The sequence below is a fragment of the Phyllobates terribilis genome, unplaced genomic scaffold (genome assembly GCF_046119375.1).
Source record: "Phyllobates terribilis strain yellow unplaced genomic scaffold, ASM4611937v1 Scaffold_7__3_contigs__length_470593459, whole genome shotgun sequence".
Classification (NCBI taxonomy): Eukaryota; Metazoa; Chordata; class Amphibia; order Anura; family Dendrobatidae; genus Phyllobates; species Phyllobates terribilis.
The window spans coordinates 269,136,671-269,149,902 of NW_027362767.1; the positions used below are offsets into that span (position 1 = coordinate 269,136,671).

Genomic DNA, 13,232 nt, shown 5'->3' on the forward strand with positions numbered 1-13,232 from the left:
TCAGTAGGACTATCAGCTGTGTATCCACCTGACTTCTGCACAACACAACTGATGGTCCCAACCCCATTTATAAGGCAAGAAATCCCACTTATTAAACCTGACAGGGCACACATTTGAAGTAAAAACCATTTCCGGTGACTACCTCTTGAAGCTCATCAAGAGAATGCCAAGAGTGTGCAAAGCAGTCATCAAAGCAAGGGGTGGCTACTTTGAAGAACCTAGAACATAAGACATATTTTCAATTGTTTCACACTTTTTTGTTAAGTATATAATTCCACATGTGTTAATTTATAGTTTTGATGCCTTCAGTGTGAATGTACAATTTTCATAGTCATGAAAATACAGAAAAATCTTTAAATGAGAAGGTGCGTCCAAACTTTTGGTCTGTACTGTATATTACATTACTTATCGTGTACTGATCCTGAGTTACATCCTGTATTATACTCCAGAGCTGGACTCACTATTCTGCTGGTGCAGTCACTGTGTACATACATTACATTACTTCTCCTGTACTGATACTGAGTTACATTCTGTATGATACTCCAGAGCTGCACTCACTATTCTGCTGGTGCAGTCACTGTGTACATACATTACATTACTTATCCTGTACTGATCCTGAGTTACATCCTGTATTATACTCCAGAGCTGCACTCACTATTCTGCTGGTGCAGTCACTGTGTACATATATTACATAACTTATCCTTTAATGATCCTGCGTTACATCCTGTATTATACTCCAGAGCTGCACTCACTATTCTGCTGGTGCAGTCACTGTGCACATACATTACTTATCCTGTACTGATCCTGAGTTACATCCTCTATTATACTCCAAAGCTGCACTCACTATTCTGCTGGTGCAGTCACTGTGTACATACATTACTTATCCTGTGCTGCTCCTGAGTTACATCCTGTATTATACTCCAGAGCTGCACTCACTATTCTGCTGGTGCAGTCACTGTGTACATACATTACTTATCCTGTACTGATTCTGAGTTGCATCCTGTATTATACTCCAGAGCTGCACTCACTATTCTGCTGGTGCAGTCACTGTGTATATACATTACTTATCCTGTACTGATCCTAAGTTACATCCTCTATTATACTCCAAAGCAGCACTCACTATTTTGCTGGTGCAGTCACTGTGTACATACATTACATTACTGATCTTGTACTGATCCTGAGTTACATCCTGTATTATACTCCAGAGCTTCACTCACTATTCTGCTGGTGCAGTCACTGTGTACATACATTACTTATCCTGTACTGATCCTGAGTTACATCCTGTATTATACTCCAGAGCTGCACTCACTATTCTGCTGGAGCAGTCACTGTGTACATACATCACATTACTTATCCTGAGTTACATCCTGTATTATACTCCAGAGCTGCACTCACTATTCTGCTGGAGCAGTCACTGTGTACATACATCACATTACTTATCCTGAGTTACATCCTGTATTATACTCCAGAGCTGCACTCACTATTCTGCTGGAGCAGTCACTGTGTACATACATCACATTACTTATCCTGAGTTACATCCTGTATTATACTCCAGACCTGCACTCACTAGTTTGCTGGTGCAGTCAGTATTTACATATATTACATGTTCTGTAACATTCTCCAGAGCTGCGCTCAATGTTCTGCCTCCTACCTGTTTCCCATTGATAGAGTCCGCTGACTTTGTGATTCCGTCCAGACATTTCCCGATGATGGGGATCACCTGGCGGTCGAGATCTGCATAGGTTTTCAGTGAATCGCCCAGCCGCACTATCCTCTTTTCCTCCATGTCTTGTAGTTTCTAGGGGGTAATATGAGATTTTGGGAAGGAAAATCAGGAGAATGATCCTGTTTTGCTCATAGATGAGGGTTTGTTACAATGTGTCTGGTCTGGACAATCCTCTGTGAGCTCCGGGCTGATACACTGCGGTGTGTGGACAGGTTTACACCTGGGAGCAGAGGTGTGACCGCACAGCTGTGCACAGACTCCAGCTGAGCTAGAACTAGAAGTCTCAGCATGCCATGCTTCCCTGGGAGTAGACAGTATGGTTGTTATACACTGGGTGTTTGGGCAGCTGAGACTTGTGGTTCCACGAGCAGTGAAGCAGCGAGTCACCTGGAAGATGGCGGGGATGTGCGTGTGGTAGTGCTCCTGCTGCTCGTGGTTGAACTTCTGTAACACGGAGGAGTAATCTCCTTTGCTGTCGTCTGCCATCTGGTGACGTATCTGCGCCTGCTGCCGCGCCTGCGGGAGGTAGAGAGCCGGATTAGTGAGAGGGCGGCAGATACAATCCATCATCATAAACATATAATCTACGGGGGCATCCGATAATCCAGCACCCAACAATCCGGAAACCCAGCAAACAAGATTCCCAGGCCGCACTGGTGGAGGAGAGGTAGCGACATCTGACAACCTGCATCACAAGGAGTCTGGCACAGAGGTTGTCACCCAGGTTTCTAAGACTCCGAAGTGACACAGCGGCGTCTCTGCCACGAGCCGGGGGCAGCGGAAGCAGAACTGGATACTGAGGACTAATCTCCAAAACAGCAGCGGAAAGTTACAGACAATCCAACAAGAGAGACTCAGTGAGCGGCAGCTCCCGTATGTGCAGATGATGGGAGTCATACACTCCAAGAGCAAACAATGGGGTCATACATACAAGGGGAGGATGATGGGGGTCATACCTACACAAAGAGGATGATGGGGGTCATACATACAAGGGGAGGATGATGGGAATCATACATACATACATACATACATACATACATGGGGAGGATAAGGCGGGTCATACATACAGAGGGTGGATGATGGGGGTCATACATACACAGAGGATGATGGGGTCATACATACACAGGGTGGATGATGGGGTCATACACACAAGGGAAGGATGATAAGAGTCATACACACAAGGGGAGGATGATGGGAATCATACATACTTACAAGGGGAGGATAAGGCGGTCATACATACAGAGGGTGGATGATGGGGGTCATACATACACAAAGAGGATGATGGGGTCATACACACAAGGGAAGGATTATAAGGGTCATACACACAAGGGGAGGATGATGGGGGTCATACATACACAAAGAGGATGATGGGGTCATACACACACAAAGAGGATGATGGAGGTCATACATACACAAAGAGGATGTGCAAAGCAGTCATCAAAGCAAAAGGTGGCTACTTTGAAGAACCTAGAATATAAGACATATTTTCAGTTGTTTCACACTTTTTTGTTAAGTATATAATTCCACATGTGTTAATTCATAGTTTTGATGCCTTCAGTGTGAATGTACAATTTTCATAGTCATGAAAATACAGAAAAATCTTTAAATGAGAAGGTGTGTCCAAACTTTTGGTCTGTACTGTACATACATACAAGGGGAGGATAAGGCGGGTCATACATACAGAGGGTGGATGATGGGGGTCATACATACACAGGGTGGATGATGGGGTCATACACACAAGGGGAGGATGATGGGGGTCATACATACACAAAGAGGATGATGGAGGTCATACATACAAGGGGAGGATGATAGGGGTCATACATACAAGGGGAGGATGATAGGGGTCATACATACAAGGGGAGGATGATAGGGGTCATACATACAAGGGATACACAGGGTGGATGATGGGGGTCATACACATAAGGGAAGGATGATGGGGTAATACATACAGGGGTAGGATGATAGGATCATACACACAAGGGAAGGATGATAGGGGTCATACATACAAAGGATACACAGGGTGGATGATGGGGGTCATACACACAAGGGAAGGATGATGGAGTAATCCATACAGGGACTGGATGATGGGGGTCATACACACAAGGGAAGGATGATAGGGATCATACATACAAGGGGAGGATGATAGGGGTCATACATACAAAGGATACACAGGGTGGATGATGGGGGTCATACACACAAGGGAAGGATGATGGGGTAATCCATACAGGGACTGGATGATGGGGGTCATACACATAAGGGAAGGATGATGGGGTAATACATACAGGGGGAGGATGATAGGGGTAATACATACAAGGGGATGATGATGGGGGTCATACATACATAAAGAGGATGATGGAAGTCATACATACAAGGGGAGGATAATGCAGGTTATACATACAGGGGGTGGATGATGGGGGTCATAAACACTTTGTTGGTCTCATTGGTGAAGCTTTGTTACTGTGTATTGGTGCATGATAACATCTGTGGTTTCGGTCTGGTGTATTGTGAATTCTCACACTGAGGACCAGAGATTTATGCTTCGCTACCACTGGCACCACGGGAATCGCTATGGCAACTGCTTTGCCGATCCTCTGGGCTCAGCGACGTCTGGCACAAACCCTGGAGACATATGCACCGACCCAAATATTTACTGTCACATTGTAACTGCGGAGGATGTGAGGAGCTGGCACACACATTACAGCATCGCTACCAGCGGAGCGCGGCACCTGCGAGATACAGGGAAATCAGAAGTATCCCCAACCGATAGGCGGACGGGGCGGTCAGACAGGAGAGGCGGCAATAGCAGACGCTTATCTCCGCACACGCCATGCCATCGAGTTGCAGGTGTCAGTGGCCTTATTGCTGGGTGATGACCCCTGCAGGCCCCACATGCCCATCTCACCGGTCACCCAGCTTTCCGGGAGGCCATAAATGTGAGTGAGGTTCCCCCTGCATCCCCCGTGCACCGCTGCTCTCCACATACCTGCCTCATTACCCTGGTGAGAGGATGAGCGGCGCCGTGGCTGAATGCTGCCCATTATGTGAGGGGGGGGGGGGGGGTAATGCTGGCATTGTCCTGGCAGAGAGTTGCTTATCCACTGATCTGTGTGCAAGGAATACACTGGCCCCAAATCCTGTGCCAGCGGCCTCCAGCTCTGAAAAGACTACGCTGTGGCCGGGAGGAAGCAATATGGCAAGGAGAGTGGGAATCTGCACCTCATCTGCATACCAATGCCCAGCACGCCTGCCAATTACCAGTGTCCGAGCCAACATCTGCGCAGACACTCAAAAGACTGAGCAAGAGGATCAGCCGGCAGGACCCCTACATCTGAGGTGGCCGAGGCTGTGGGAATGACAGCCCCGTTATGGGATTGCATAACGGGTACCCGCCAGTGCAGACTGCAGCCCAGGCACACTGTGGGATTTAAAGGGACACTTAACACAAAGTCAGCAGCTGGTATCAGACACATGTGAAGTAAAGGTGTCTAATAATAATAATAATAATAATTTTTATTATATAGCGCCAACATATTCCGCAGCACTTTACAATTAAGTAGGGACATGTACAGACAATATAAACAATACAATGTATGACATTTCAACAGTTACATGAGGAGTGAGGGTCCTGCTCGCAAGCTTACAATCTATATGGAAATGGGGAGACACAATAGGTAGAACATGGTCATCAGCCAGTATCTGTCTAAGAGCAGTTACCGTGTGCTATTTGGTGCATGGAGGATGTGGAGAAAGATGAATAGGCAGGGGCAGATTAAGATTAACATTTAGGAGGGAACAGGGGAGAGTTAGGTTGGTGAGTTGAGGTGATCGGCTTGTCTAAACCGATGTGTTTTTAAAGCATGTTTGAAGACATGGGGGCTAAATATCAGTCGGATCGTTTGGGGTAGTGCATTCCAGAAAACTGGCGTGGCACGAGAGAAGTCTTGGAGACGGATGTGTGAGGTTTGGATTAAGGAGGATGCTAGTCTTCGATCAGTTGCAGAACGGAGGGCACGGGAGGGACGATAGACAGAAATGAGGGATGAGATATAGGACGGTGCAGATTTATAGAGAGCTTTGTGGGTGAGGGAGATGAGTTTGTATTGTATTCTGTGGTGAATGGGTAACCAGTGTAATGACTGGCACAGGGTAGAGGCGTCGGTGGAGTGGCCTGATAGAAATACGACCCTGGCTGCTGCATTCAGAATGGATTGGAGAGGAGAGAGTTTGGTTAGAGGGAGACCGATTAGAAGAGAGTTGCAGTGTCCAGACAAGAGTGAATAAGAGCGACAGTAAGAGTTTTTGCAGCATCAAAGGTGAGAAAAGGTCGGATTTTAGAGATGTTTTTAAGGTGCAGGTGACATGAGCGAGTGAGTGATTGAATATAGGGAATAAAGTAAAGTTGTGTGTCAAATATGACTCCAAGGCAGCGAGCGTGCTGCTGGGGAGTTATGGTGGCACCACCCAAGGAAATTGAAAAGTCAGGTATAGTAGGTTAGTAGAGGGAGGTACAATAAGGAGCTCAGTTTTGGAGAGATTCAGTTTCAGATAGAGGGAGGACATGATGTTAGAGACAGCGGACAGACAATCACTGGTATTTTGTATTAGAGTGGGGGTGATATCAGAGGAAGAGGTGTATAGTTGGGTGTCATCAGCATAGAGATGATACTGGAAACAAAATCTGCTGATGGTTTATCCAATAGGAGCAGTGTATAAGGAGAGGAGGAGGGGACCTAGGACAGATCCTTGGGGAACCCCGATAGTAAGGGGAAGATTAGAGAAAGAAGAGGCGGCAAAAGATACAGTGAAGGACCGGTCAGAGAGATAGGAGGAGAACCAGGAGGGAATGGTTTCATTGAGGCCTATAGAGTGGAGCACAGTGAGGAGGATCTGGTGATCCACTGTGTCAAAGGCGGCAGAGAGATCCAGGAGAATCAGCAGGGAGCAGTGACCATTAGATTTAGCTGTTAGTAGATCATTAGAGACTTTAGTGAGGGCAGTTTCAGTTATCTGAGAGACAGTGGATGAGACAGGAGTGGACCAAGCGTTCCAGAGTTTAGAGATGAAGGGAAGATTAGAGACAGGTCTGTAGTTAGCAGTGAAGTTCTCGTCCAGGGATGGCTTTTTAAGTAAAGGGGTTATGATGGCATGTTTGAATGAAGAGGGAAAGATACCCGAAGAAAAAGAGAGGTTAAATATTTCAGTTAGGTGGGTAGTGACAGCTGGGGAAAGGGACTGAAGGAGATGTGATGCAATAGGGTCACTGTTGCAGGTTGTAGGGCGAGAAGAAGCGAGAAGTCTGGTCACTTCTTTTGTGACCGGCTCGAAAATGGAAAGTGAACTGGAGGTGCAGGAGGGAAGGGGGTCCAGACTCTGAAGGGATTGTGCAAGAATTTCTTGACAGATATGATTGATTTTTTGTAGGAAATAAGTGGCCAGATTGTCAGCACTTAGGTTGGTGACGGGGGTCTGTACTTTAGTGCTCAGGAGGGAGTGGAAGGTTTCAAAGAGCTGTTTAGGATTATTGGCTAGAGATGTGATGAGAGTGGTAAAGTAGACTTGTTTAGCCAGATGGAGAGCAGATACATATTGAGCATGAACTTATAGTGGATGAAGTCTTCTGCCAAAAGTGATTTTCTCCACAGACGCTACAGCACACCTTGAGCAGCGCTGGAAAAAACATGTTTAGAACGTGTGCCAGGGCTGCTGTCTATGCCGGGTCATTCTGCGTATAGCAGGTGCGGCTTCATCCAGGGCACTCCGCAATGTGTTATAGTGTGACAATGCAGAGTCTGGACAGGAGAGGGAGAGGATGGGGGGCTCTGCAGACAAGTAGATGTGACGGCAGCAGGGAAAGCAGGGGGACAAAAAGCTATATGTGCACATAGCAGCACAGAGTATTTCAGGAGTGCAGTGAGAAGATATTGTCGGAGATAGTGACCTGCTCGCTCAGGTGACGAGGTTATATAATGTCATGAGAGATCCTGTCGCAGGGTGATAGTGGAAATAGCAGAGCCACACAGCAGCACAGAGAATTTCAGTAAAGAGACAGAAATAAGCTCTATTGGTGATTACCGAGATACTGAGACCTAAGGCCTCGTCACCAGCAGTCACATGCTGCGTTTGTGGCCGCCTGAGATTACCGCAGAGTCATCCGCTAGATAATTACCGGCATGGCTTTAATTAAGGAGACCCAGATTTAGCTGCGCTGCTCATAAGATGAGATTACAGGAGGACGATGCGTCCCGGATTAACACTTCCACTGCAGACATGATATGTACAAGACGTTTACCCCTGTGCCTGGTATCAACACCACGGGCACTGCTTAAAGTGCAGCTCCACCCGGGGACCGGCACCGCTTCTATAACAATTCCCTGGCAGCTAATGTTCCCCTGCTAGATTGTGTGGTGCCCCCTCCCCTGATCTGCAGTCCACAGTGCAGGGCGGTCTGACCCCCTGTATATCACTCCCGCACAGGTGGAGTGCTCCCTGTCAAAGCCCATTAACATATGGGTATTTTACAAGTGGATGGGCCCTTTCACTGAGTCTGATGGGCACTTAAACCCCAGGTGAAGGGGCCTGTTAAAGTGGACTACGTGGAGGGGCCCTTTAACTGCGGCCCAGACGGAGTTGCTCTCTAGTGACATCTGTTACTGTGCAGATATACCTCACATCACGGCTGTCTGTCTGGAGAGGACGCGGTCGGAGGTAGGTGACCACACATCAGGGCGGATTCCGGGCAATGTTCAGAAAACAATGGCTCCCTGTGGAGAGCTGCAGGAGGCACAGATGAAAGCCTCCGAACCTCGCAGGGTCTTATAGATGCCCCCATACACTCCTATAACATCTGGTAGTATGGGGGGGGATGATGAGAGTTGTCTTCCTGCACAAGGTTCCCCTCTAGAAGTGTCCACAATTCCTTTCCTTCTCTCTATTTACCGGTTAGTGACCATTGAATGAAACGTTTCAAGATCTCTGTTTGCTGCCATTGCATAGCAGCTTCTTTGCTGCTTACATCCCAATTGCCCAAATACTAAAGGTTCCCGCATCTGATGGTCTGTTACAATTGCATCCATTCTATGATCCCATGAGAAGTCAAGACACATTGTAACAAACCTCTAGCACTGACACCTCGCAGAACAAACAACCAGTATTGTTAACTGGACTACGGTTTTCAATCTCTGGATATTTCCATTCACTTACAGCAAGCAGCGTTCTTGAAAATGGTGAAGCATTGAATGGCAAAGTGTATAGTTAAGTGGCAGCACATGGAAGGTCATCTCCTCTCACCGGTGACCTGCACGCCATCTCTGCGGGAAATCTCACAGCGCCGCCTGCTCTGCAGGATAATTTATGGTCATAAATAGTTCATGAAGTGCAGGGGGCGCTCTGTGATCCTGCACTGGGCACTCAGCAGTAATAACAGCCACCACCCTGAATCTGCCATCAGGGGGCGCTGCCACTCGCACTGTGCTTTACCGGGCCCCATACAGCTGTGTGCTTTATCACGAGGCTGGGCTCATCTCCTGCCTGTAGAGTATAAGCTCCTGCAGTTGACACAAGGGATTTTTCTGCTGTTCTGCATGTTTCATGTGTCTGCGCTGCGGTATATGGGGGCACTATAGGTCATTGTCTTCCGTAGCATACATGCTGCTGCTATACATATATATCACAGTGCCCCCTCCTCGCAGCAGCTGCATCATGTAATGGAGCAACTTCTCTGAGGAGCTAGTGGAGGACTCCGTTGTGACAGGAGGAGGGACTGGAGCCCTGGATGTGGTCACAACCCCCAACATACGCTCCAGGAAGATGCTGCCATCTCTGACACGTCTTGTATCCCTCTCACGCAGGATTGCTTCCTCCTGCAGCTCGTGGACAGGGCCGTTCTGCTTGCTGTGACTGAATGAAATCAAGTGTAGAACATTCTCTCCCCTTTCCAGAGGTGGCAACTGCACTGATACATTGTAGCAAGACGCTCAGCTCTGTGAGCAGAACTAGGTCAGGATTGGATTTCATTCATTTACAGCAAACAGACATCTACAACATGCTGAGAAAGGGCAGAACTAAAGCAATTTGAATTTTATTCCCCCACCATTTTCAATATGTCTGCTTGTTGTCAGGGAAGGGAAACATTCACGTTTATAAACAAACAGTTGATGACATTTCTACTGCTCACAGCTGAGGATTTGCTACAATGTTTCAGTCTGGACAATCCTCTGTGTGATGAACCCATCAGCACCAACCTCCTGTCCTGACAGTTTGTTACTATGTGTCAGTCTAGAATCCACAGAGTGTTGTCTACACAGAATACAACTGCAACAAACCCTCAGCTGTGAGGAGATTCAGGATTGGCTTTCCACCTCTGAATGGAAAGTAGGTTTGCATTCACTGACAGCAAGAAAAGATAAAAAGAAGGTAAGGAATTAAAAATGCTAAGTATATAACATGGAGCAGAACTGCAGATGATCTGATGATGAGGACTGGATGCCCCTTGTCCCAATGACGGGGGTCCCTGCTGCCAGTGAGTGAGGGGGTGACAATGATAGCACTGTCACGTGCGCAGCACACAATCCGTGTGATTATCCGCCGGCACAAGGAACAATGGAGGCTTACATGAGTCCTTCATCAGGCCTGCCTGCTGAATTAAGAGGTTATGTAATGACGGGGTCACATGCTGCGCCCCCTGGCAGGACCGGTCACAATTCATGGGCTGTGAGGCACCGCCTGCGCCATCATTATCATAACCCCCCCCCCCGGAAACTCCTCACAGACACCAGATAACAATAACGGGCAGCTGCGGTGTACACACTGCAACTGTGACACCCGGCAGTAATCAAATCTACCCTCTGGCACAATGCGGCCACCCTCATGACACAATGCGGCCACCCTCATGACACAATGCGGTCACCCAGTAGGCATAACACTCATACAATGCCATGCACCGGATGCCCACGCCACACCATCTATCAGTACCGAGACGACACCATCTAGCATCTAGGGGCCGTTACACAGGGGACCCATGGACTTTCATGGGACAGGCCATTCACCCCACCGGTTGTCCTGTACCCTGGTCACATGACCCACGTTAATACTCACTTTCTCCACATCGGCTTTCGTGACGTTGATGTCGGCGTCCATCCTCTCGAAGTACTGCTGGGCCCGGTCCGCCTCCTTACAGTCCCGCTCAAATCTTCTTTTACTCTGAGCAAAAAAAAAAAAAAAAAACATTAAAACTAGTCTCTGCTGGAATCTCACGGTGTGAACGCCGCTTTCCTCCTCCCTCAGGCCTCCTCTGGGGCGGGGCTTAGAAAGTACTTAGGCAGGGGCGGAGCTTATCACAATCACTCCCCCCCTCCCCCAACCTTCATGATAGAGAAAGAGGGTCTTCTGTCTTTACACGGAGGCTGCCAGTGGTGTAACAAGAAGCTTGTGGGCCCCAGTGCAAAAGCTTTAACGGGGACCCCAATTATTGCAAGTCTTTAAAAGTAATGGTCTTTTCATATGGGTCAAAGAGACCTTTGGGGCCCCCTAGGCTCCAGGGCCCGGTGTGATTGTAACCCCTATTATCGTTACGCCTCTGGAGGCTGCCCAGGCCATGTCAGAACTATTACTCCACGCAAACCCTCACTTATCTCTAGTAGCCGCCACTGGGGGGAGAGGAACCTCATTGTTTGAGACACATAAGATACAAACACTGATACGGAGGGGGGGATATTAGTCACTGCAGGAAGCTGCTTGTTAGAGGAAGTGCAGTCGTCATGGCAGCATGCGGTCAGATGAGGACTGTTACAAGGGATCCTGGTCGCTATATTCATGCTGTCAGGGGAGGGTTCGTTGCAGTGTGTCATGAGGTCTCCTCCATGCACGTGACAATTCTGCCCACATTCACCAAACAGGAGTAAAATCACAGGACATGATGGGCTTTGTAGTCTAGCCCCCGTGCTGACCCATCTTCGCTCTGACCGCACACATGCCAGGGTCCCCTGCTGCTCCAGGGCCTCAGACCAGCATGCAATACACAGACAAAACACTACAACTCCCAGAAAGCAAGGCAGCAGAGCAGCGAGCGGGAGGCTGCAGATCAGACCGCTGCAGTCACGGACTCTGCAGGTCACCGGCTGACAGCACTGAGCTCAGTGACCGAGGAGACAAGTATGTGCCCTATCCTGAAATGTGAGAATCAGGAACGAGCTGCCGCGTGTCACTGCTCTGCCAGATACTCACCACTGCACAAATCTCCCTCTCTGTGCTCACAGAGGATTACATACACTGGACACCACTGCATACAGCAGAGGGTCTGTTACAATTGCATCTAGTCTGCACTAATACATTGTAACCAGCAGAAATAGAGAAACGCCTGCAGCTGAAGTGTTCAGATCATTACATCACAGACCTTCCTCATCCTCTGCCCTCTTCTCTATATGTGGTATGGTCATGTGACCTGCGTGTTGACCTCCGACCTGAACTTCCCCAACTCACCGACTCCAGCTGCTTCCAGCAGGTCTCCATGTGCTGCTGCGCCTTCCGACCTTCATGGAAATTCTGCGGAGGAAAGAGACATTACACGGAAGAACGGAAAACAAAGAGGGAAAAAGACAAATCAGACACCAGGAGAGGCGTCCCGAAGCTTCAAAGTGGCCACAAATAATTCTCAAATCCACTTATCCTGTATTATACTCCAGAGCTGCACTCACTATTCTACTGGTGCAGTCACTGTGTACATACATTACATTACTTATCCTGTACTGGTCCTGAGTTACATCCTGTATTATACTCCAGAGCTGCACTCACTATTCTACTGGTGCAGTCACTGTGTACATACATTGCATTACTGATCCTGTACTGATCCTGAGTTACATCCTGTATTATACTCCAGAGCTGCACTCACTATTCTACTGGTGCAGTCACTGTGTACATACATTACATTACTTATCCTGTACTGGTCCTGAGTTACATCCTGTATTATACTCCAGAGCTGCACTCACTATTCTACTGGTGCAGTCACTGTGTACATACATTACATTACTGATCCTGTACTGGTCCTGAGTTACATCCTGTATTATACTCCAGAGCTGCACTCACTATTCTACTGGTGCAATCACTGTGTACATACATTACATTACTGATCCTGTACTGATCCTGAGTTACATCCTGTATTATACTCCAGAGCTGCACTCACTATTCTGCTGGTGCAGTCACTGTATACATACATTACATTACTGATCCTGTATTGGTCCTGAGTTACATCCTGTATTATACTCCAGAGCTGCACTCACTATTCTACTGGTGCAGTCACTGTGTACATACATTACATTACTGATCCTGTACTGGTCCTGAATTACATCCTGTATTATACTCCAGAGCTGCACTCACTATTCTACTGGTGCAGTCACTGTGTACATACATTACATTACTTATCCTGTACTGGTCCTGAGTTACATCCTGTATTATACTCCAGAGCTGCACTCACTATTCTACTGGTGCAGTCACTGTGTACATACATTACATT

At 47.7% G+C, this 13,232-nt stretch overlaps 1 protein-coding gene across 15 annotated transcripts in view; it reads right to left on the reverse strand.

Annotated features, from left to right (window-relative positions):
* Positions 1-13,232, reverse strand: part of FNBP1 (formin binding protein 1) — a 122,295-nt gene that overhangs the window by 44,279 nt on the left and 64,784 nt on the right. For all 15 annotated transcript variants that reach the window (XM_073640720.1, XM_073640729.1, XM_073640730.1 and 12 more), the window contains 4 exons: positions 12,203-12,265; positions 10,820-10,924; positions 2,114-2,242; positions 1,652-1,798 (listed from right to left, as the gene is read on the reverse strand). In XM_073640720.1, coding sequence (XP_073496821.1) covers positions 1,652-1,798; positions 2,114-2,242; positions 10,820-10,924; positions 12,203-12,265 — 444 coding nt within the window. The remainder of the gene's footprint in view (positions 1-1,651; positions 1,799-2,113; positions 2,243-10,819; positions 10,925-12,202; positions 12,266-13,232) is intronic.